The sequence below is a fragment of the Canis lupus genome, chromosome 16 (assembly GCF_048164855.1).
Source record: "Canis lupus baileyi chromosome 16, mCanLup2.hap1, whole genome shotgun sequence".
Classification (NCBI taxonomy): domain Eukaryota; kingdom Metazoa; phylum Chordata; class Mammalia; order Carnivora; family Canidae; genus Canis; species Canis lupus.
Genome location: NC_132853.1, coordinates 33,468,428 through 33,494,987, shown reverse-complemented (window position 1 = coordinate 33,494,987; position 26,560 = coordinate 33,468,428). Strand labels below are relative to the sequence as shown.

At 40.3% G+C, this 26,560-nt stretch overlaps 1 protein-coding gene across 3 annotated transcripts in view; it reads right to left on the bottom strand.

The window, feature by feature from the left end:
• The window catches only part of CA10 (carbonic anhydrase 10), a 474,119-nt gene that overhangs the window by 268,906 nt on the left and 178,653 nt on the right, over positions 1 to 26,560 (bottom strand). For all 3 annotated transcript variants that reach the window (XM_072779984.1, XM_072779983.1, XM_072779985.1), the window contains exon 4: positions 5,450 to 5,592. In XM_072779984.1, the coding sequence (XP_072636085.1) occupies positions 5,450 to 5,592 (143 nt within the window). The remainder of the gene's footprint in view (positions 1 to 5,449; positions 5,593 to 26,560) is intronic.

The window sequence follows — 26,560 nt, the reverse complement described above, 5'->3', positions numbered from 1 at the left end:
CAGTTCAAACCAACTAGTGCCATCATAGATAACCTCAGAGATATAAAATGAAAATATGAAAGCACATTCATCATGAGGAGCCCTTATTCTAAGACAGGGAGACAAGGCAAGTAAGACTAATATACTATAGGCCAAGGTTCAGGTCCTAAATAAAATATAAGCAAAGTCACTTAAGAAGGCAAATGAAAAGAGATTTCACCATCCACTAAAGAGATCAAGAGGAGTGTCATGGTGGAGGTAGTGCTGGTACCACAGAGGTTGAATAATAAAAAGGTGGGGATGAGGAGTGCTGAGGTACAGAGGTATGTCAGGTGAAGAGTTATGTTATGGTCAAAGCACAGACCACAGGGAAAGGTGAGATATAGTCAATTAAGAAAAAAGTATTACAATCTCATTGGCAACAAAGGTGGGCATAACATGTTAGAGGATTAGGGCTCTGGAGGGGAGATTTGGGGCCATATTGCAAGGACTGTGAATGCCAGGTTGAGACTTTTATACCTAGTTTTATAGGTAATGATGAGCTTTATTACCTCATATTCATTTAATGGGAAATGTGCAAATGGTCATGTAGATAAAATGTATAGCCTTGTGTTAGATGTCTTCTGTTTCCCCCTTTAAATCTATCTTCACCTCACCCTGTAGCCTGGAGGCTGGCTTATACAGACTGAATCAACAGCCTTGTCTTGGTCTCTAAGTTCTCCTCAGAGGGAGGCTGGCAAAGCAGGAATAGGGACGAGTGAAGCTAAAGTCTTTTGTCCTCAGCTCCATCCCTAATCTCTTTGAAAGGGCCATCTTACATTCTGGAAGTCAGAGGTCAAAAGTCAGTGTTGCTGGGCTAACATCCAGGTTTGAGCAGGGCTGTGTTCCTTCTAGGGAAGAATCTGTCTCTTTGCTCTTTTCCAGCTTCTCGAGGCTGCCCACATTCCTTAGGCTCATGGCAACACATCACTCTGACCTCTGCTTCCTTTGTCATATCTCCTCTGCCTCTGTCTGTTCCTTATAAGAACCCTGTGATTACCATGGGGCCATCTGGATAACATAGGATGATCTTCTCATTTTAAGATGCTTAACTGAATCACTTATTTAAGATACCTTGTGCCGGGGATCCCTGGGTGGCTCAGCAGTTTGGCACCTGCCTTCGGCCCCGGGTATGATCCTGGAGTCCTGGGATCGAGTCCCACATCAGGCTCCCTGCGTGAAGCCTGCTTCTCCCTCTGCCTCTCTACCTCCCTCTCTCTGTGTGTGTGTGTCTCTCATGAATAAATAAATAAAATCTTTAAAAAAAATTAAGATACCTTGTGTCATGTAGGATAACATATTTACAAGTTCTGGGGATGAGGATATGCATATCTTTAGAAGAGGACATTATTCCATCTATCATATTTGTCAACTCTAGGTATATTTTTGTCTGAAATGAAGGAATGAATTAAAAAACCATAGGTGTTTTTCAGATTATTATATTAATGCAAGCTTGTTACAGAACATCTAGAAGCTTTAGCAAAGTAGAAAGAAACAATATTATTCTTAATCCTGGTCTCTTTTCTATGCATAATATGGGCTCTTTTTAAACAAACTGAGATCATTAAGTAAATGACTTTGGATGCTACCTTTTACATGTAACATATCGTAAGCAATGCCATGTCACTAACTACTGGGATTTCCATTTTATTAAAAGAGTTTAAAGATGAGGAAGGATGCCAGAACTGATTTTTGGTTAAAATGGTAGGATCAGCAAGTGATTTTAAACTCAGTTTTAAAAATTTATTTATTTATTTATTTGAGAGCAAGAGTGAGAGAGCACAAGAACAAGGAATGGCAGAGGGATCGGCAGAGAGAGAGAGGAAAAGTAGGCTTCCCTTTAAGCAGGGAGCTCGACATGGGGGGAGCAAGCTTTGATCCTAGGATCCCAAGATCAAGACCTGAGCTGAAAGCAGACGCTCAACCACTGAGCCACCCAGCTGCCCCTAGACTTAGTTTTCATTTGTTTCTTTTTTCTTTTAGATATTTTAGATCAGCAGAGAAGTTATCTACAAATCACATTTCTTCCATGAATGCTCACCTCTTAACCAGAAACCCTCCAGCACCCACCTGTATTAGAGAATGTCCCGGCAAATATCTAGAGGAACTAACATACCCCAAAATGATCAAGCCAGGCCATTCAAATTTGCTCTTCAGTTACATTCACACTCTACATTGTTATTTTCAAATTACCAAGATTACCTAAGTGAATAGCACATGAAAATTAACACATAAACACATAATGTACACTCATTTTGGTGTGAGGAAAAAGACAAGAAAGGTAAAAATAAATTTGAATCCATACAAGTCCATTGACTATTGAGGGTCTCCATCTTAAAATAGTCAATCAGCTTGAACTGAGCTTAAAATATCAGTTGTATCATAATCCAGTTTCCCACATATAGGGATTTTAAATGATCTGAGAGTATGAAGGAAGAATTATCTCCTCCTGCCTACTATGATTCCTGAGTTGATTCAGTAGCTTTACCTAGAATAGATTAATTAACTCCAACATTAAAAAACAAAACAAAACAAAACACCTGTTTAGACTATTATGAGTTAAGTTGAATGGGGTCAAGGATGAGAGACTGACTCAAAGTTCTTAAGACTATAGGCAACCCAACCTTATGTGAGTATTGTTTGAAAAGCACAGTTATTTTAAATTTTGTCCATAGGAGTCCTGTATGTCAGATATGAACAACTGGGTAAAAAAAAATACTCTCCTTCAAGGAAAATAAATCCCAAAATATTGCTTAAGAATTACCACTGAAAGTAAGCAACCTAAAAAGTAAAAGAAATACCATTATTCAAGTATAATGAATATACTCTGTTATGTCCCAGACGTTATGTTTTGATTATTATCTAACTATTATTATTCTTTGTATTCTTGCATTCCAATTGAATTTCAGCCTTTGCTCTTACTAAGACAAGCCCTTAATTCATTATTTGAGCCCCAGGTCAAACACATTAAAACAAACACAGTAACACAAGTCAGAGATTGCAGCTAGGCTGTTTCATGTGTCTGGGCATAGGTACACTTAAACACGAGCAGGAATGATGCTAATGGATAAAAGTGTAAAATGACTGGGATGCATTTAACAAACTGATACCAGCAGATCTCAGACTTCAAAATGTGGCACCTTGCCCAAATTCTGCAAGCCCTCCCACTCTTACAGGTCGGTCTTTAAACCTTTTGATTTGGATACACATTTCTTCAAGGCAAAACTAAATTCACAGCAGTGATTTGAATACTCACTTCCCAAATAAGTCCCCAACTCATTAAATACCACCTTTAAAAACCTTGCAAACATGATTTAGCTATTGTCTCTCAAGTTTAGACGTTTCATTACCAGTTAGTTTATCCTACTATCATCCATATTTTAGTTTCCACCTTTCGCTAATGCAAAGGAAACCATCAGACAGTTCTCAGCTCTTCAAACAGCTGACAATAGAATCGTGCCAGATATAAATATTTACATCATCAAAGTAAATGTTTCCAAAATTCCAAACTCCAATGCATTTGAAAATTGATTTGGATCAGGTACACTTTACTGAATTGGAAATATAAAAAAAAAAAATCACTGTAAACAACAAAAAAATACCAAACCAAAACATTTGAGTGTTTTTTAACACCACACTATCCCCTCGTCTCTTCTTTCCCAATAAATTTTAGGGAGAAGCTGCCTTGAATTAATTATTTTTTTCTTTCACATCAATGTTTTCCTCTAAGATGGGCTGATGGAAAAGTGAGAATTATGTATCCATTATTTGTGTTACCTTGCCACTTTTCCCTACTATGTCCAGCGTACTCTTTATCTAAAAATGCTTTGATCACCTGCCATAACTCAGGAAAGATTCAGTTCCTTAACACAGCCTCTAGATTTGGCACCATCTTCCTTTTCCATCTTTACCTCCTACTTCCTCTTCTTGGTCTCTGTGTTTCAGGCTGGTCATCTTTCAGCTGATTTCTGGAACTCAGGTACCAACCCTCATTCTGCATTTTTACTGCTTCTCCCCTTTGTTTAGAATACAATTATTCCCTCCATTACCATCTCCAAGAAGGAAAGAATGATTGAAAAGTCAAAATTGCAACTTGCCCTTCCTGAATACTGGTCAGTGAACCTATGAACCTATCCATACTCATGACTTGAATGAGAGAGGTATATGTAGAACCTATGTTAAGCTTCCTTTAGAGTTTATAAAAATAAAACTTTAAATGGAACAATAATTTGGATAGGTTAATTTCTATGGAATCAGAACAATAAACTACATGACCTACATAGGATGTTTCTATAAAAATGCTTCTCAAGTCATATTGAAAATAGCACACAAACACTACCTAGAGAAATAGTCTCAATTATGTGCAATGTCTTTTAAAATCTATCTTTTAAAAACTTTGTGACCTGAGTCAAAGTTACTAACATCTCTTAGATAAGTCATTAGAATTTGGGTTTGGTTGGTTTTTTTGGTGATTTATGTAACAGGAAAAAATATATTCCAATATATCAGAAGGGGAAAAAATTACTTACAAACTCCATGGTAAGTAAGGCAAACAGACTGTGTAAGTACAAAGCAGAGCCCAAGAAATGCACATCCTGGAGAATCAGCTGCCAGCAGTAACAAAAGTTGTCCATAATTTTAATCCCAATTTCTTGGACACAAATGATTTTCCATCCCTCTTGGGGTGGAACACAATTTTCAAACACAATTTTCTGTGGGTGTGTATTTCCCACCTTCAACGAACTACTTAACAGTAAAAGGTAGTCAAAAAGAAATTAGCCCACAGGAGAAATGTTAGATCCCAGTGACAAGAAGACCCCACGGGTATTATGCCCTTTCACAAATTAATGAAAAGCACATCATGTGGGGAGGTGAGGGAAGGAGGGACGCTGGTGTGAGAATCACAAAACATAGCTCAGCATTTCTGTGCAGGAGCTAGGATTCTTAGCCAGCAAGATGCCCCTAGAAAGATTAATTATTGATTTTCTTATAAATCATCTAAGGTGATTTTTGTTTGTTTTTCCTTCCAAGATGATAAATGTCTGATTTTACTTTTGTTAATTTTTTTCTACTTTGTTGAGGTTAAAAGAAGCCTCAGTAAAGAGATTTCTCAGAGGAGAGATTTTCCCAGCATGATATACTTGGGAAGCAACATTGCTTTCTGACCTTCATGGGATACCAACGGATAGGGCCTCAGGCAACCTCTAGGGAGTACAAAGTAATTAGAAGCATGAGGGTTTGACTAGCTAGGGAGAGAAAGCAAAATTTAGACATAATTATATTTGTTGGCAGTAGGCCTGCGTGGTCTGTGATTTTACTCTTAGATGGAAAGAGAAACTCATAACAGAGATGGAGACCTGGAAGACTAGCTTTCAGAGTCAGCGTCTCCTGGCATCCTCAACTTCACAATGGAAGCAACATGGCTGCTTACCTTTCTGCCTCCAGTGTTGATGCGAAGGGGCGTCAGAAAGGGGTCGAAGATCATGTGACTGGTCTCTATGTTGACAGGTGACTGCCGTTTCCCCACAGAGCAAAGATTCCAAGCTGAGTTCACCAATCCCCAGAAAGAAGGAACTAGAAACAAAAAGAAATTGTAGAATTAGTGTGGGTGGAAGGTTTGAGAGACTAAATCACAAAGAGCCATGGCATGAAAGTGGTAACATCAGAGAGAGCCATCCAGTGTTTCCCACCGATAGAGACCCTTTGAGTGTCACTAGGGTGTTTTTTTTTTGGCCTGGATCTTGGTCAATTTCTCTAAGTTTTACCTTCAGATTTTCTTGTTTCAGACCCACTCATCTTGTGGCCTCTTTGATGAGTACAGTTAGCATTAATGGCTTAATGGGAAGATGGCATAGTCCAACCCACACCATCCATTAAAGTACACCAAATATTGAGTAATTCCTGAGCTGATGGTCAGTTTTCTATGTTGCAGGAATGTATGAGAATCACCCTTGTTCTATATAGAGGGTATTTAAAGCTTTTCAAAGAAAGTATCATTCAACATATATGAGGTATTATTCTGTGGGTTGTCAAAACCAAACTGAAGGAGTGAATGACTTTTATGACCCCCAATCAATGCCAGACAGAAGCTTGGCAAAATGACTTTGTCTTTGTTTAATCTAGCACTGTGTCACTAACCTAATGTACCAGCAGCTCACAAATGCATTCATTTGATAGGCAGAAAAAAATGACATGGAGTGCTGGGTACAAATATCCAAAGGGGAATCATCTACTCATCTTCTGCATCACATTAAAACGCCTATAAAAATAAATTTCTATGGAAATTTCTAGTTATCTTCTTCTGTTTAAGAAAGTCAGCAGAATGGGGGGGGGAGCCAATTACCAATTTCATGTCAGTGAAGATCACAGACTATAACTTCAGCCCTTTCCTGCCTCCTCCCTCAGTATTTTCAAGGCTCTGAATCCATGTGTCCAATATACGGCCCTGAAATTTTACAGTCATCATTCACTCATCCATTGACAGTGTCCAAGAACAGTACAATGAGCTTCTATTGCATGTCCAGCCCTTAGTTAGGCTGAATTTCAAGGAAGGCAGATATGTACAAGCATAATTACCACACTGAGGGGGAATGGGAGTGGAAGGTTACCGAATGAGGTGAGTGGGCTATGAATCTTTAGGGGAGGGGCACAGAACCCTGACGTAGTAGAAGTGGAGTTAGAGAGTGACTTCTGGAGAAGATGAACCTAACAATCAAGTCACAACCCTCCCAAATGCATCTGTCCTCTCAGGAACTCAAATTTATTTATTTATTTATTTATTTATTTATTTATTTATTTATTTATTTATTTATTCATTCATTCATTCATTCATTTTTTATTATTTTTTTAAAGATTATATTTATTTATTCATGAAAGACACACAGGGAGAGGCAGAGACATAGGCAGAGGGAGAAGTAGGCTCTTCATGGGGAGCCTGATATGGGACTCGACCCCAGGATCACAACCTGAGTGGAAGGCAGATGATCAACCACTGAATCACCCAGGTACCCCAGGAATTCAAATTTAATTCAGTCTTTACAGCAGCCATCATTCCTTTTCATATCACAGATGGAGAAAATTGAAGCAAGAGAGGAGGATGGCAAATAATTGCCAAAGATAAAAGACCTGTAATTCAGGAGAAAAATCGGACTGGATCGCATGTCTAGTGCCATCAAAATCCAAGATTCTATCAACCTTTTATTTATTATAGGCTGTTGTTGGGTAGAAGTGGGAAGAAAACAAAAAAAAAAAGTTCCTCAGAATCTGAGAAGAATGTTTCAACACCAAAATAAAGTGGGCTTCCTTGTGAAATACGGCACATACTCTATTTGGCTTAACCCATGGCAAAAAGCCCATTGGGTGGTGCCATTCCTTTTAGTTTGAAGAGTTTGAATTAGTTTTCCAGCTATAACTGATTTTCAAAATGGCAGCCATGGGCAGAGTAATAAAGACATAAAGAGAAGCAGGGGTAGGGGGTGGGAAGAAAGAAGAGAAGGACCTATAGATCCTTGGCACTTTAATTTCCCATGATTATTTAAGTTATGTTACCACTGCAAGTCACTTAACATCTTTAGAAGGTAGCATGCCCTAGCCAAATTATAATATTTAAGGAAGCTCTTGAATTAAACATGTATTTTAAAAAATATAAACTTCTGTCTTCTCTAAACTGCTATTTTTAAATCACTGACAATCCTATACTTATTCCTCAATCATTTCCAGTTTATTATGAAAATAAAGCCTCCATCAGGGCCTGCTCCTACCCATCTTTGTCAGTGATGCACATAAATGTGGCAGATGTGAGGATGCCACAGATATAGCCATGGCACTGTCACAGATTAGCTGTGTGACTTGATAAATCATTTATCTTTTGGGCTTCGGTTGGTCTCTATGGCCTGTGTAGTGAGCTGAATAATGGTCCTCCTTCAAAGATGTGCACATCCTAGTGTTACCTTCCATGGTACATGGTACTGTGCAGAAATGATTAAGTTAAGGATATTGACATGAATAGATTATCCTTGATTGTCTGGGTCACCCCAAGTAGTCATAAGGGTCTTTTTTTAAGAGAGAATGGTAGGAGGGTCAGAGACATAGATCCAAGGATGGAAAGAGAGAACAGAAGATCCTGGCATTGAAGAGGGAGGAAGGGGATAGAAGCCAAGATGACTTCTAGAAGCTGGAATGCATGAAACAACAAATTCTCCTCCTAGAACCTCCAGAAGGAACACTGGCATTCTGACCCTGATTTAAACCCCCCAAGATTCATTTTGAGCTTCTCACCCCCAAAACCATAAGACAATAAATTTGTGTTAAGTCACTAAGTTGTAGTTACTTGTTATAGCCACAACAGGAAACATGAGACCATCACTTCTTTGAGAGTCTAGCCATCTATGATGTCTGGGGGGCTTTCCCCAGAAGGCAGCTGCACCATAAATGTAGTTAGAGCTAGTGCAGATTGCATTTCATCTAGTCTCATGAAAATCATTACCAAAAATAATTCCAACCCAATAAATGGGTTGCAAGACTGCTAATATATGGCAACACGGGTAGGCAGATGCTGTTGTGCCTTACTAATAAACTTCACACCCCAGAAGCACCCCCACAAAAACACAAACAACAAAAACTTTATGTGAACATCTGCCTTTGCTTTTATTGGGCATGGCATTCTTTATGACAAACAGTTTCAGGGTTTTATATTCCCACTTCACTATCAAGGCCTATATGTCTGGTTCCAACCACCTGCTCAGACAATGGAGGAATAGCTGAGAGGCACTCGCCCCTGTTCATTGGCTCCATTCCTGAAGGGGTATCCAAGTCTGCTCACTACTGGACTGCTCATTTTTAAATCAGCCGCGAATTAACTGTCTTTCAGTAACAGAAGTTACTGCGAAATCACCTGGCCTAAACACACACATGATGTTAAGGCCTTCATGGCAGGTGGTAAAGTCCTCAAGCCTCAAGCCAAGGCCACACAGCCAGGGAGAGGCAGCAGGAAACAGTAAGGACCACCACCCACATCTCAAGATTCCATGTCTGCTCGACTTCCTTTCCTTCCCAGCAGGCTCCATGCGAAGGCAGATTATTGTAGCCAAGGAGTTTCAGAGTTAAGCGTGGCAGTGGCCATTGTAAGACTGCTCCTGTTTCTCTTCTGGTAAATCAAAAGTAACATTGGTGCCTATTGTCCAAGCTAAAATAAATTTCAAGTGCAAAGGTTCAAACCAAACTACCTCGAACGTCAACCATGGCAAATAAGATCAGGGTCTTAATTTTATTTTATTTTAAATATTCTATTTATTTATTCATGAGACACACACACACACACACACACACACACACGGGGGGGGGGGAGAGAGAGAGAGAGAGAGAGAGAGAGAGGCAGAGATTTAGGCAGAGGGAGAAGCAGGCTCCAAGCAGGGAGCCCGACATGGGACTCAATCACAGGTCTCCAGGATCATGCCCTGGGCTGAAGGTGGCGCTAAACCACTGAGCCACCCGGACTGCCCAAAATTAGGGTTTTTAAAAAGCCATTCAATAATGGCTATATTAGCTAAAAAGGCACCAATCCAGGCAAGAGAGGATGTCCTTGGGTCTCCTCTGCAGGGCCCTTGAGGAGATCTAATGGGGATGACTGTTTAGGAAGAGCGGCTCCAGGGAGGAGTTGCATCCTGGGGCCATCCTGGGCCAGTCCCTATGAAAGAAGCCAATGCTCTCATAATCCATGTTAAATGTTGGGAAGATGAAGAAGGTGTCAAAATTAGTCTAGGGAACTTAGGTGCCAAAAGGACCAGACTCAGATGTCTGCAAATGTAGTGTCATCTAGGTTCTAGGGAAATGCATTAGGAGGAAGCCTCTGGAACCAGGAGGGCATTGGACACTCTATATTTCTTGTATCATGGGAGTGAGCCAGCAGATTTTAGCTGCAGAGTGAGGCTGGATGCATGAACTAAGGCTTCAAGATTTAGAGGAAGAAACTCTCCCTCCTAATTGGTGCAAAACATCATCTCCAGGATTCTGATACTTAACCATTCTCCATACTATTGATCCTTCAGGTTGATAAACATCTCATGTCATCCCTCATAGGTGGCACTGTACAATGCTATGGCACTGCTTCTATTTCCAAATTCTGAGAATCACTGTTGAGTTACTTTTGTCTTAATTGGGACATGAGTGTCCCAATAAGTCAAAATTTTAAGCCCTCTGTCGTTTTTTAAAAGTACCGGTTATTATGGCTTATTGGCTTTTGCTGTGTCTTTTTCTTGGTTGACTGGTACAACTTATTGTTAAGTAAAAAAACTGCAAATGTAAATAAAGTAAAATTGAGTGAGAATCACTCTAACCAATTAATGGACAACTGGTCTGAAATTGTTTGAATGGGATCATCCCTGGCATCCTTTTCACACAATCTTCTAATTTACATATAAACTAGAACACACAACAGACCTGGATATTTTTGCAAATTAATTTTTGCAGACCCCAAACAATGGTTCTTAACTGCTACATCACAGCTATGTGTTATTTTGCCAGAACATTTCCCCCATGGCAATGCTGTATTGTTACCATAAACTACAAATCCCAAACAGTCTCTTGGCTCTGGGTCCAGTGAGCTATGAAAGACGCCCAGTGACCGGGATTTCAGCTGCTTAAAATATGAGCCTTGGAAAACCTAAAGAAAAACCTATCAGCTGCTCGTTCAAAATCAGTGAACCAAAAAAGCCCCAGTTTAGTTTATTAACACATCATGGTAACCTCCATACAAAAACGAAAAAATTCTCACCGAAACAAGAAATAGATCAGGAGAGCAAGGGACCAGAGGAATTGAGTCTGATATTGAGAGTTAAAATTTGCCCTGGGACATTTCTTTATCCTAGAGGTGATGCCCCAAAGTCAGTCTGAGCTCTTAGGCATCCTCTTTATTCATTTGTCCTGAATTTTCATTTCTGGTCTCAGCAGAATTCACAGAGACCATGCTGTTGTGGGCAGGGAGTTTGGCACTTGGAATTAATTCATGCAGCTTCTGAGAATTTGCTAGATCCTATGGGAGCAAGACAAACTTACTTAAAAAGTGTTTACTGGCAGCCTATGACACTCCAGGCATTAGGCTTGACACTGAGAATTTATGCAGCAAATATTTGCTGAGGACCTATTAAGTGCCAAGCCCTGCTATCTGTTCTGGGTAGTCCAGCAATGAATGAAAACAGCTCCTGCTCTCAAGGATCTTGCAGTCTAGCAGGGAATGTGGGAGATATTGTTTATCTCCACATTTGCATATGTTTATCCATGTAGTTAGCACTTTCAGCGAGCACATTGTAGAGACAATTAAGATGGCAATGTACAAGGGCGCCCCGGTGGCTCAGTTGGTCAAGCGCCTGCCTTTGGTTCAGGTCATGATCTCTGGGTCCTGGGATTGAGCCCCACATCAGGCTCCCTGTTCGGCTAAGGGGTCCGCTTCTCCCTCTTTCTCTGCCCCTCCCCCAGCTCATGCTCACGTGCTCTCTCTCTCAAATCAATCAATCGTAAACAATTTTAAAATAAAAGATGGCAATGGATTAGAGAATAAAGCATGGATGGGGAGGTAACCTAGAATGGGCAGGGATAATTTCTCTGAAAGTAACATCTAATAGCCCTGGAAAAATTCAGGGCAGTCATTCCTAAAGAGTGGCAGGGAAAAACGTGGCCAAGGCAGAGAAGCAGAGCTGGTCTTGTCAGAGAAGAGCCCTATGTGTTCAAGGAACCGAGAAGAAGCCAGTTAACTTGAACCTGATAAAGCAGATGAGGCAAAGAGCGAGATGAGATGAGGCTGACTGGGTAGATGAGGGACAGATGTTTCAGGGCTCTGCTGACCACAGTGAGGAGTTTGCATTCGACTCTACTGCATGAGAGAGCCACTGAGAGTTTTAGGGAAGGGAGTACCATGAATTGATTGATGAATTAAAAGCATGTATCTGCCTTGGCTGGAACACAGCCAAGAGTAAGCTTGATTATCCTTAGAGTAGTTTGAGTGGGAAAAGAATTGGTTCCCAAGCAACAGTTGGGTTTTTACGTGAATTTAATCCCATTGCTTTGGATTTGTTTAAATTCTATCTCAAAGGCAGAACTAATTGAATGTTTTAAAAACTATTCTCTTCAACATATGTGCCAATAAAATAGCATTTTCCTAGGATTCATCGAGTGCTTTACAAGTCACCATTCGAAGCAAGGAATTTTTTCATGAAGAGACTCCACTAAGGCAATCTTTTCTTGCTTTCAAGCAATAAATGTAGTCCCCAACTTTTCGGCCAAAGGAAAGCAAATGCAAGATGGGAAAATGAATACTGGCATAAAACGTATCTTTGGTGAATTCAATCCTACAAATAAAGCCTTCCACTTCAATATAGCAATCTCTACTTTAGTGTTATAAAGCACATGAATACATTTTAAATAAGAACTCATATCTTTCCCTTGCTCTTTTCCTCACCAATGCTGATTTACTGTTCCTTTCCCTATTCTCAACTGTAATAAATCTCCACTTTGAGCCATTATTAATAAGCATGTTTAAAATACCTACTGCTGCAGGCTTTTGGGCCCTTTTCTGATTTCAGATTTATTTCATAGGAGGAATAGCGTTTGAATAACTCTTTTGCTTCTGGATTCTTCTTCCATTGCTAGGACTCTGATTCATATTTCATAAAAGGCATCTAACCAGGGTTTCCCATTCTCTCACTTGGGGATCTCTCAGGGTTTCCAAAGTAACCTATTTAACACATAATCATTAAGTTGTGCATTCATCTGCAAATTAATGAAACATCTCCACTGAGTCAGATTAAAAAAATGCCCCCACTTTTCAGGACACCCCAGATGGTGGGAAGATAGGCAAGCTGACAAACAGCTAAAATAAAATATGGTAAGTGTTATAATGAAGGTGTGTGAATATTAAAGCTTAAATGTAGAGAGGGGAGTAAACTGACCTTGACCCTTTTGTCATGTGCTAGGAATGCCTTGCTAATAGAGGGGATATTAGAGTTCAGCCTGCAAGTATGAAGAGGCTGTAAGCCACAAGTCTTAAAGCTAGTTAAAAGTTCTAAAATTCTTCCTTACAGAGAAACTTGCCATTCCTAACACCCAAGATGCACTATCATTGGGATCTGAATAACTATTATGCAGAGAGAGCTTAAGTCTCTGGGTCTTCTAACTTCTCTGAGTTGTAGGGTCATTATTGTATAGGAGAAAGATTGTGAGCTACCATATCCTTACCATGGAACCATGAATAGGTGGCTAGCCTTCTGTGGTCTTAGTTTCTCCATTTGTAAAATAGATTAAGTGGGAACATGTTTATGAAAGGTCTAGCATCATGTGGTTTTTATAAGAAGTATTCCATGAGTGTTGGAGGAGTCCAGTGAGGGGATGCTGGCCACCCACACTGGTTCCACCACTATAGCATTCCAGAGAGGGAAAAGGTGAGGGATCCAGGCAGGAGGGGGAACAAAGGCAGCTTTCAGATGCCCACACAACTCAACCAGGATTCAGAGCAGGGAACTGTCTAGATCACAGGACTTACCACTTAATTTCACACCCTGAATGTTAGTATGCAATTATTTTTTTAATCCATAACTATCAATGTCCGGATAAAATGGGGGGGTGGTGAGCAGTAATATGCATCATCCACAGTGGTTTCAACTCCAAAGAAAACCATTTTTATTTAGCTTTTGGAAGTTGCTGGATTGATTATTTGCATAGCACCTTCATCTGCCTGTTTGTGGTTGGTTACAATGTAGGGACTGGCTTGCACTTCTGAAAACATCACTTGAGGGTGAAGAGAAAGGAAGGAAGAGGGGGCTTGCATTCGCTGATCATGCACCATAATCTCTGTCCCACAAACCTTACACATCTTTTCTTGCTAATCCTCTCCACAACTTTGTGAGATACTATTATTATTTCATAGATGAGAAAAGTAAGACTTAAAAAGGTTATGTGGTTTTCCAAGGTCACTTGTCTAGTAAGTAAAGTAACTAGAAGTTGAGATCAGTTCCTTTCTTTAGAGTAAACAAACAACCAGACAAAGTCACACATGTGTGGTAGCATGTGAAGTGATACACAAGTGTGTAGGGCAAGGAGTTAAGATCTCCCTCTTCATCCTTCCAGTGACACCCTTGAGGTAATCAGGGTGAACATTTTGTCAGGCATCTTTCATGAAGCTCACATAAATACACCCAAATATATATCCATATATTTAGAGAGGTTCTATTTGTAAAACTGTTTGTTTGTTTGTTTGTTTATAGCTAGAGTGCACATGTGAGCGGGGGCAGGGGTGGGTGGGGAGGAGGGGCAGAAGGAGAGGGAGAGACAGAATCTCAAGCAGGCTCTGCACTCAGTGTGGGGTCTGACTCAGGGCTCCATCTCATGACCCTGAGATCATGACTTGAGCCAAAATCAAGAATCAGATGCCACTGACCCACCTACGCGCCCCTGTAAAACTACTTTTTGTTTCAAGTAACAATATGCCATGAATGTCCTCCATGTCAGCCTTCCCTAGAGCTTCTCTCCTTCATGTGTTAGGTAACAGAGCTTCTGTAGTTTGGATGCACTTCACTTTTCTCAACCATTCCCTAGACGAAAGACAGTAAGGTGATTTCCATCTTATTTTACCATGCTTTTCATATACATTTCGCACTAATGCTTTCATTTCAGGGTGAAAGATCCCCAAGGGTAGTATTGTCCAGTCAAGGTATGCACATGTTTTAATAGCTGCCAGATTACTTTAAAAGATACTGGCAGTGTCTATAAATATTTATGCTCCTATCAGCTATGTGTACGTCCCCTTCCCCCATAATCTCCATAGCCCTGGATGTTATTTATTTGTTTATTTATTTATTTATGGAGATCTAACAGGGAAAATGAGATCTCTTTGATTTAATTTGCATTTCCTAAGTATACTGCTGAGGTTGAGCATCCTCTCATACGCTCATTAGCTGTTTGCATTTCTCTTCTGATCATATCCTTCATGCATTCTTCCCTGGGTTATTTATATTTTTCATATAAATTCTTATTGTTATTTGAACTGTAGAAACATTTACTCTTTGTCATGTGCTATAAACATTTCTCCTTGCTTCTTACCTACCTTTTAGCCTCATTTTGAATATTTCTATTTAGGGATTTTTAGATTTTATATGGTGGGATATATTAATCTATTTCTTTATAAAGTTTCTCAGTTTCCTCTATTACCTGAGATTGTATCTCCAAGTATAGATTATGCAAATATTTTCTAAATAATTAAAAATTTTATTATATTTTATAATTTGACTTTTAAAATCTACATAAGATGAATGTGCATATGCTATGACAGCAATCTAAGATTTTCCCAAATAGAAAGTGAATAATGCCAGCATTATTTATTAAATAAATCATCTTTCTCCCTCAAATCAAATGTTACTTTTGCCACATATTAAGTTTCCATATATATTTGATTTGCCTCTGGACTTTTGATCCTGTTCCACCCATTTGTATATTTCTGCATCAGGACCATATTGTTTTGAGTATAGTAAAATTTATGGTAATTTAAAAGATCAGACTTCCTAATCAAAAAGCTTGCTCTCTTTCCCTGCCACCTCTAGGGGACCTTATATGCCTGAACTCCAGGGAAACCTACTAGGATTAGTGATTCTAGATAGGGAACACAGATGTAGTATTCTTGGGGACATCAAGTCATTAGAGGCTATCTGACCCATCTTCACATCTTCAGGTGGTTATGTACTTGAATCATACTCAATAGAGAAGATAGTACTTGCCTCTGTCCTCAAAAAACACTGAAAGTGCAAACTGCACATTCAAAGAAACTCCAAAATTGACTCCTTGGAAGACAGGGCATTGAGATAGAAATAACTCAGCATTTAAGACCAGTAGAACCAGGTACTTGTTCTACTAATGAAAGTCACAGCTACTGAGTGTTTACCCATGTGTTGACCACAACACTAGGCATTTTCCATTCACTAGCTCATTTAATAATCTAGGAAGTAGATCTCCTTATTGTCCCAATTCTTACCAGGTCTTATTGGTATCTGAGGTGCAAAGACATTAAATAAGTTGCCCAAGATTTAAACAAACAAACAAACAAACAAACAACGCAACTTGCCAGTGGTGAAGTCAGGATTCCAGACTCAGGTTGTCTAGCCTACCTCCTTGATCTTAACCCTTGTATTACCTTTCCTTCCTATCCTGGTGCATTGATGTGAGCCAAACACACTTTTACTTTGACCTTCAGTCCCCTCCTTTGTAAAGTCAGGATCATAAGAAGATACGGTTCACTAAATACTTGGGTCCATCCAAATGACAATGGAAAGTAAAATGGAAAAAAAAAAAAAAAAAAAAAAGCTAAACTCATCATAGCCAGTCCATTTACACACTGAGTCATGAATTATGCCACCGATGGTAACTGGAAAGAGGCTAGCTTTACATCAAGCCATTCTTAACTGTAGTTTTCAGGGATAGCTATTATTTGTCCCATGTTATAGATGAATAAATGAAGCTCAGAGAACTGAGTAGTTGAACCAAGGACATTTAGCAAGTACACAGCTCAGCTGGTGGTGACTTGAACTCAGGTCTGACTCCCACATCCCCCAACCCACATCCAGCACAGAGCCCAGTGGATCTCAGCTGCCAACACTATTTTCTCCTCAATATTTTGCTTTCTCAGAATTCATTTGCCAGTCAGGATGACTTGTTCTTGAGAACCCACAGGAAGGCATAAGTCACAGTCTGGTTTACGCAGGCATTAAGCCCTGCGTGTCTGTCTTAGGTTTAAGATTTAAGCCTAACTATGGTGTTAAGCATTATCCGATTGTATTTCAGTGGAAATTTTTCTTGCTCCATGTAATTACTGGTGCTTCAGATAAAATCTGAAATTAGTCTATTGAAGGTGGTAATTGAAACCACAAAGAAAAGAATGTCTCAATGCATGTCAATAAACCAGCCCATTAATTATTTCTACCCATTCAGCTTCGAAGAAAATGGCCAGTCTGATATGTCTGAATAACCACACGACCTACTCGAAGTTTATAAAAGCTGCATCCTCTTTGGCTTCAAGAAGTACATATCAGTAATGTTGAAACCAGCTGGCAGATGAGAATCAAACACCAGGTAAAAAACATTTAGCCAATAAAAGCAGCTGATCTTCAGCCTTTGGAAATTCAGGAAAAGTTCACTAATACAGTATCATGCAACAATTTCCTGTAAGTTCAAACATCTGGTGAAACACTTTTAAAATCCTGAAAAACATCTGGATATCTTGGATTACATTGTCCTTGATCTATTTGAATGAGTAAACAACTTCTTTTTCTCTCTTCCTCCCTCCATATATGTGCACAAAATCATCCCCTTATACAAATGTCAAAAGTAGGAAAGCCCTGTTACCCAGATGTGGGGAGATCAGTTGAGCCTACCCTCATAGAGCATCCCAACGGGGAGTATCTCAGCCTTTTGCAACATCTTATTGGGTTCACATCTGTGTCCTCCCACAGAAACCTCCAGCTGTTCTGGTCTGGCTTGAGTTTGGCATGTAATTAGGGCATTTTCTTTATCACTTGCACAAATAACAGATCTCTGTTCTCTTCATGATACATGAAGAGAAGTAATCTCCATGCCATCACTGAGTTTGGGGCCCAAACACAAGAGAATCAGGTCACTAAACAGGGAACAAAGCATACAAATGGTCTGCTAGTCTTCTCCTAATTTTGTGTTAGGATGGATTTTCTAATATGTCTGCAGTGGATTTTTCTATTGAGACTTTAGATTTAGTTTCTCTAATATAGTCATTGGACTAACACATTTAACTTCTCCTCTTAACTTTTCTAATTGACTTTTTCATCAACATTAGCAGGCAAGACCATGCAGGCATCTCCCTAATTGTGGGGCATGTGACTCTAGCAGAAGAGTAGAGAGAGGAGCAGATGGGGAAAGCGACCTGCATCTTGAAAGAGGAGAATGTGCTCTCCACATGGGTGATTGGGAAGGGCATTCTAGGCATGGAGCCACTGCAGGTGGGGTGTGTCAGTGGAACTGCAAGGAGCTTCCTAGGTCTGGACATATGTTTGGTCACTGGGTGGCAAGAAGTGTCAAAATATCAGTAAATCTATTTCCCTGCTGGTGTCTTTTCAAATACAAATCCTTTGCTTTAGAATTCCCTTAGAGAGATTTAATCTTGGTCAACCACTTCATGAATCAACTTTTATGAGCCTGGGCCCTGTAATCAAGTGCTGTGCTATGTTTGAGTTCCTGATTCTGAAGTGCTTGCTTCTATTAGGAAATGATAATAATGCACTTGCAAAACAGTGAACTATATAGCCATGCATAGTTAAGTATGAAATGGTCTGGCATCTAACTGGCTTCCCAAGAAATCCAGAATGATGACCTTGAACAGTAGAGAATGACTTAATGGAGGGATTGGGATTTAAATTAGGACTTGCAAAATGTGTAATTTTTTTATTACAGGAAGGTCAAGAGAGAAAAGAAGAATAAAAAGGTGGGATCTAAAAATCCTAACTCTTAGAATTAGAGAGTAGACAGGTGGTTGCTAGGGGCTGGGGAGTGAGAGACGGAGGATAAATAAGTCACAGGACACATACTTTCAGTTATAAGATGAATACATTCCAGATATCTAATGTATAGCATGGTGATTATTAATAATACTGTACTATATACTTGAGATTTGCTAAGAAAGTATATCAAGTGTTTTCAACACACACACATACACACACACTATGTGGATGTGTTAATTAACTTGGTTGTAGTAAACATTTTATAATGCATATGTATATGAAATTATCACATTACAATTATAATTGTAAATATATGCAATTGTTATTTGTCAGTCACATCTTGGTGAAGCTGGAGGGAAAGAAGCACAGAAGTAGGAATAAGCACTTATGCCCTGACCTAGGAAGCTCCTTGAAGTTCCACTGACACACCCCAGCTGCAGTAGCTCCACGCCTAGAATGCCCTTCCCATGAGGAGAGCACATCCTCCTCTTTCAAGATGCAGGTCGTTTTCCCCATCTGCTCCTCCCTCTATTCTTCCTGCTAGAGTCACATGCCCCACTCCTGTGCAACTGGGCACTCCTATCATCTAATACTCACATATTGTAATTTCATACATGCCTACTCCCCTAATTACAATGACATTTTCTAAAAGCATTCTGTTTCTAAATCACCATCACTAAGCACAGTGCCTGGGATATAGTAAATTCATAGGCAATGTTGTTTGTATTCTAAAAAAGGGATAAAAAGTAGTTAAGACCTGATATATACTAGTGAAAGAGAAGGCAAAAGGGGAGGAATCAGGCAATCTGTCATTGTACTGAGCATCCACTGTGTGACAGGCTCAGTATCAGGCATTTACTCAGGATGTCAATTCCATGTCTGAACCCTTTACTCAGATGAAGTGGGAGAAAAGGACTGACCCTGGTGACATGGCCTTATTTATTTAGATAGTGTAGTATGAATACCAGACCTGGTGGGGATTTGATGGTATTCTTATCAAGGCAAAAATCCAAAGTTGGCTTACCATATGAAATAAAGAAAAAAGAATGATTCAAGATACAAAATCAAAGGAAGAAAGTATATGAGTGATGAGATTTGCAGTGGGCAGAAGGAAGGAGAATAAAAGAATTTCATGAGTCAGCCAATAAAGAGACAGAGTTACATTTTATTCATTTGTATGTCCATGAGCATGGTATGTTCTGAGCTTTCAAAGGTGTAGCCCTGGGGCAGACATTTGATCCAACCTTGTACTAATCATGAAAGGTAGACTGAAGGCTACATAAAATGATCAGATTGCATGAAGAACTAGAATACTACCACCATAGGAGACCCTGACACTGGTCAACATGGCTTTAGAATATAAAAACTCTGCTGGTACTTATGTTTCCATTTTGAAGGCATTTCTCATTTCCACAGAGTACTGTATAAAGATTCAGCAATAAATAAATGCAGCAGTGCTTTGTAAACTGCTACACATTCTTAATTATTCATGTTTGCATTGCAATATGCTTACAAATGATCAGCATTCTTTTGGTCAGCTGGCTCTCTGAATTTCAGTACAGTTTTGCTTTTCAGGACAACTGAAGTTCATGCACTAAACACAAGGAATAGATCCTTGTTGTAATGCTTGCTCAAACAGACAGCATTGATGTTGGCCTCTTGTTTTATTATTGTTTCCTAAGGAAAAAAGTGAGTTTGCTTAACAAACTATACTCCAACTTGGAGCCTCTCTAGGAGAGCCATGACAGTACGCCAAAAGAAATTCATGCTGATCTAAGTAACACTTTCTTTTAGTGACTGATCCAGCTTAGAAGACTCTCTCAAATCGATGGTTTGGGACATTAAAGTCCAGCATCATCTTTTTGATACAGCAAAAATCTGGTTTTCTCATTATAGTTGGCAGCTCCCTGGTCTTTACTGAGAAGAACGTGAAGTGCCCCGAGGAAACACCAGTTCATGATGATGAAAGATTAAAAGAGCATATGAGTTTTAAAGGCCTAAATGCCTAAAGAGAGTCAGCAAGGATGGCTCAGAAATTTAATCAGCAATGAACACATCCTTGAAAGTTTCTGTAAGTGGCCTGTAAGTGGCCTCAACCTCAGCTCTGGGTTTGTCATAGGCTGTCTCCTTCAGCATTTCTTGTCTTTCTCTGTGCATTGGGAAATCAGAAAAATCAGCAAAGCCCTCACTTTAGCAACACTTTAAGGTTTATCAAGCATGTTCTCAAAATATGCAACTCCACTACTTCCTAGGTAGCAGTACATGATTTCATTTCACCAACAAGCCAATTTAGTAGGTCAACAAAAACCCTTGTACAGTCTGGATCACCAAATAGGAGAAAGTATACTCTCTTCTCTCAAAAGGAGGCAACATTTTAAAATTCTCTGTGATCTTCTAGGAAGCAGGCCACAACACCCAAATCCAGAAGCAATCAGAGGCGATGGATTACTGGTCACTATAAAAGGACACCAGTGGATTCTTAGCGTAGTGATGAAGCATTAATTTCAGGGCATAGCAAGAGGCCATGGGCACAGGAGTCACACAATTAATATTGGTTCAGTGAGGAAATGGGGGGTAGATAAATAAATGTTCAAAAAGAAGGGGAAGCAGGTGAAGATGGCTAAAGAGCCAAAGGTCTTTATAGGATACTATATGGAGAGTTGACTAATACAGTGGTTGGATAATTAACCTTTATTAAGTGCTAACTCCACTTCAGGCCCTGTTCTAAGTGTGTATATGTATTTTAACTCACTGAATCCTCAAAACAGTCGTATTATGTGAATGCAACCATTATCCCCATTTAACAGGAGACGAGATGGAGGCAGAGGGAGCTGAAGTTGTGCAGAGAGAAGGTAGTCAGCTTGGGATTCAAAGCTAAGAAAGTCTGGCTCCAGAACCTCCACCCCTTAAAAACCCCGTGAACTTACTCCCTTCAAATCTTGATCTCTAAGATACAAAACAATCAAATGGGAGCTTTTCAAAAGAGCTGAATAGGGACCTCTATGCCAGAGATTCTGATGAAATAAATTTACTGTGGAGTCCAGAGATTAACAAGCAACCCAGGTGTTTCCTGGGCTTTTCCCATAAGAATGGGGAAAACCAGCTAATAAAATTAACATATACCTGGAGAAAGTGACGCTACCAGATTCACAAGGTCTGCCATGTGACCTGAACAACAACAGATATAAGAGGAAAAACATACCAACTGAAGGATCCAAAAGAAAAAAGAAAACAGAGAAGAAACACCCACATTTTGCTTCCTGCCTTGCCACAGGAGAATGGTATGCAGAGTCATCTTTTGGTGGGCGTAGTCATATTTCATCAGAGCACACTATAATCCTTAATTTTATCTACCTTCTTTTGTTCTAACTCCTTGTCCTCCAAGCAACCCTTGGATAAAAGTTCCCAAGGGTCCTAATCTCAAGACAGAAAAAAATAGTTGTTCTAGATGGTAGACAGAAATAGTTCTGTTAGTGAAGGGGGGAGTCCTAATTTCCCCATTATAAATGGTCAGGATGGCTTATTTATCATCCCACATTATTTGTATAAATACCAATCAGTTCCAACAGCCTGATCACCTGTGGATATAGCAAGACTATCCTGTTTCTGCATTTGAGAATCTATGCATCAGACATGAGGTCATGAGGTTTTGACAGGCACTTGGCCTCTGACACAGGCATTGCCAGGGACCAGACCACATCTGGTTGCTGCCTCTGCAGCAGCCTCCCCTCACCTCACCAGAAGAGTCCACACTCGTCATTACTTTAGAAACCATAAACTGCATTTGAAAACCAAAAATGATTTGCACATAGAGATGTTCACCAGAACATAATTCATAATAATGAAGCACTGAAAAACAAACTGAATATGCAGCACTAATAGGGGAATGGTTTAGGAGATTAGGTATATTCACATAAAAGAATGTTTGTGCAGTCGTTAACATAAATTTTAACTATACAGCAAATTTTTATATAGAATACTGTTTCAAATATATACGATGATGTGCATGTGCACTGGAAGGGAAAAAAAATACCCAAAATGTGGATGAACGTTATCTCCAGATAGTGAAATTGCAGGGGAATATGAATGTATACATGTTTGTACATTCCAAACTTTCTACAATGAAGAGGTAGTACTTTCACAATTAAAAAAAGTTAAAACGAAACCAAACCAAACCCCAAAGACTGCTTATTTGGGCCAGATGTTATCAACCTTCCAAAGAATTCTATTCTGTTAAATTGAGATTAATTTTCTTATCACATCTGTTTTGAAAGTAGGGATGATAAAAAACAAAAACAAACAAACAAACAAAAAACTGTCTGCCTCCCCGCACCCACTTTCCAAGTTTCTGGACCGATTGGGATAATCCAGGGATACTGAGGAATAAAATACAGGTGATACCTTCCCCTCCTAGGAAAAGGCAGAAATCGTGGTCATACTTAGCAACTGCCAAACAGGAGACAGAAAGAACCTCAATATATTGAGCAAGAATCCTTCCTTTTCATCCCTGCCCTTGGACATGAGAAGTTAATAGGGATTTAGTTAATTGGCTGGTTTTCATCTTAATTGGTCAATGAATCTATTCCAATCTCAAGAAAAACCAAAGAGGTGGAAACAAATAGCAGGAGGGCTCAGATACTGATTGATGTTTAAAAGAGATTGCATTTTAAATGTCGTGAGGTCTGAGGTCCTGAGGCTCAGAGCATTAGCTCCCTGGAGGGTTGGGGCTCCGTCAAGGAATGGGTGAGTATCCCTGCTGGGACACCCCAGGCCTTCCTGTCTCTTTGAAGACAAACTGAAATTGATGGCACATGTTTGATTTTGTCATCTAACGCTGAATTCAGCTTCAGCAAAGGCAGACTCACTCTGGGCTGGGAACAGAAGTTCCAGCAGGGCTCAGGCTCTCATATCACCTGAGCACCAGCATCTTCTGGAAGGTGTGAGTTAAATCAATCTAAGCTGAGTTTGCTCTTTCTTTCCTCACACCAATTAGTTCTGCCATTTAACACAGGGATTAGCAATCTCATTTCCTGGGACTGATTCATCAAAGGATCAGGATCAAACTACTTAGTGGAGCTAGCCTTCTGCAAAATTTTGAAGTAGGTGAAATTGGTTTTCCACATCTTTACCTGCCTTTGCAGCCTCCTTCCCGCCAGTTCCCTCCCCAGGTACTCTGTGTTTCCTTTTTTCCCTCCCTTGCAGCCTACCTCTGCTGCGCCTGATAACAGGCAGTGCGTGCCCCACAATCATATGGTCTGAACTTACAACCCAGTCCTTATGATCACACCCATGCAAACACACTCTTGGGGGGTAGGGGTGGTAGGTTGCTGAAACTTGTGCTAGGTAGATTAAAGAGGCCAGATGAAAACTGGTGGAAGGAAAAGTTTAAAAAGCAAAAATAAAAAATATATATAAAAACAAACTGGAAGAGACTATAGACAAAATCATATGGTGAGAAGAGCTAATGGACCACCAACACTGACAAAAGTCCCAAGGCTCAGGCCATCGGCCACCACAGCAAATGAAAGGACCCCAAGGACAGCCAGGGGAAGAACCCAGAGATTCACAAAACATGTGGATGAAGTCTCTTCCACATTTGTCCCTTTCCATTCCTTCTGTACATCCCTTGAACCTCCTGTCTAGTCTAAGACAATCACTCACTAGGAGGTCTTCCAAGATTCAGTTTCTCCTTGCTTTCCTTTTCCTGGCACTGAATCTTAGTTTTCTTTTTTTAAAAGATTTTATTTATTTATTTGAGATAGAGAGAGCACCTGCTGGGGGACAGAGTGAGAGGTAGAAGCAGACTCCCCGCTGAGCAGGGAGCTTGACACAGGGCTCTATCCCAGGACCCTGGGATCAAGACCTGAGCCGACAGGAGACACCGAACCTATGGAGCCACTTTGGTGCCCCATTCCCGGCACTGAATTTAACTGTTTTGTGATTCGCTGGGGCCTCTTTCAGTGCAGCTTTCCAGACCCTCCACAGTGTGGAAGGAAACTGTCTTTGGGGCTTACCTCCCATTGCTCTTCCCTCACACACACCTTGGCCTCCAGCTGAACAAGAACTGTCATCCCCCAGGTATCCAGGGGCTTTCCTCTCCTCTCCGCTGAACCATGCTCCTTGCCTGAGAGGCTATGCATTAAAATCCTACTCATTCTCCAAGGCTGGACTCAAGTATTTCTTCCTTTGGGGGTCTCCCTCAATGCCCCTTTCTGCCTCCTGAAGTGGTACTCCCTTTTGCCTCGGAATTCTGTTGTATCCCCTCTCTCTCTTATGCCACTTCTTACATTATCTCTTATAATAGTGGCAGAAACCATGTTTTTGTGTCCTAATATTCCTCGTAGTTTATGGTGTGGTAATAGAATATCAATGGTTTGTGATGGAACTTTCTCTTCTTCTTGCTCACTCTCTCTTGCTCTCATATGCATACACATATACACTCACACATTTCTGTCCATGAGAACAACTCAGATATCTTAATTGAGATATAAAAGATTGATAGGCAAAGGGAAAAATAGAAAAAAAAAGAAATAATAATTAATACTGCCATTCTCCTACTTGGCTTTTAGAAGGTAATTATTTATGAATTTCTGTACGTGAAATCCACGTTGTTTCACAGAAGCCTTTGGGCATGTTTTATAATGCAAAATCTTGATGTTAGGAGGCATCTTCACATGACCAAAAATACTTTGTCTAGCCTTTCTGAGCTACCTTTACAGTCTGCTGGTGGAATACCGAAAGAAACAGCCCACATTTCTGTAGAAATTGGTAAATGGTAGAGTGGTACATGGGAGGGCCTCATTAAATCTGACGGTGGTTCACCTACCTGAGGTTTGTAAATAGAGCATCTGTTCTCATTGGTATAGACATGACCTTGTGGGTCTCTTTGCAGACTATATTAGTGCTGTGCAAATATTGCTACTCAGTTGTGAAGGCACATTATACTCAGGGAAATTATTCTCCCAGCAAACAGACAGATGTTTAACTTCACTTAATATGACACTATAGTCTGCATTCTTAATGTGAGACAGGGGTCCTTTCTCGAGCGAGAGTAAAATTGCGCATGCCATGTTTTAACACCATGGCACTCTGTAGCAAAGATTAAGTCATTACCTCTTTCTGACTAAAAGCTGTACTTCTTTCAACCCCCACTCGGCAATATCATCTGCAAACACCACAGTGTACCTGGTAGACCTTGGGAATCACAAGATGATGCAGGAGGTGTCTGTGATGGCCTTTTTCAGCCTCTCTGAGAACTTCTAAACACTTCTGCTTGCAAAGCCCTACAGTATAACATAATGGGACTTATTTCCAGTTGCAAGAGTCAGACCCAGAAGAATATGCAACATGACTTTTCCAAAGGTGCTAGGAAACCTTAAGAAACTCAGGCAGGAGCTGGGTGGTGGGGGCACCTGGGTGGCTCAGTCAGTTGAGCATCTGCCTCTGGCTCAGGTAATGATCCCAGGGTCCTGGGATCCCTACTCTGTGGAAAACCTGCTTCTCCTTCCTCCTCTTTCTGCCCCCCCACTCATGCTCTCTCTCACTCTCTGTCTCTAATAAATAAATAGAATCTTAAAAAAAAGAAAGTCCAGGGGGGAAAAAGGAGTGGACACACACCTAGATCTATTCTTTAGGGTTTGGGGATACAATCCACCTGTCTGCTAGTGGTTATCAAGGATAATTGTCCTTTGGAACTTAAGCATAAGGATCCCAGGAAACTGAGGTAGAGCTGGGTTTGACACAGTAGAATTTCTTTTAATGCTGGGACTTAGGATAGCATGACCACCCACATGAGGCTCCTACAGCTTCCAAACTACCCTTCTACCATCTGCCTGAGATGCTGTCGCTGGGCTCCACAGCCACTTTTGTGCTTTATCAACTGGCTTCTGAAGACTGTGCCCAGAGGGAAATCCAGCATGATACTGGAAGTCTGGACCTGCTCCTTCCTGTCTGCATCCCTTCTTGCCGGCATGACACCAGGGGTGGGGCTTCATCCTGGTAGCACCATTTGGTTCTATTCTGCAGGGCTTCTGTCACCT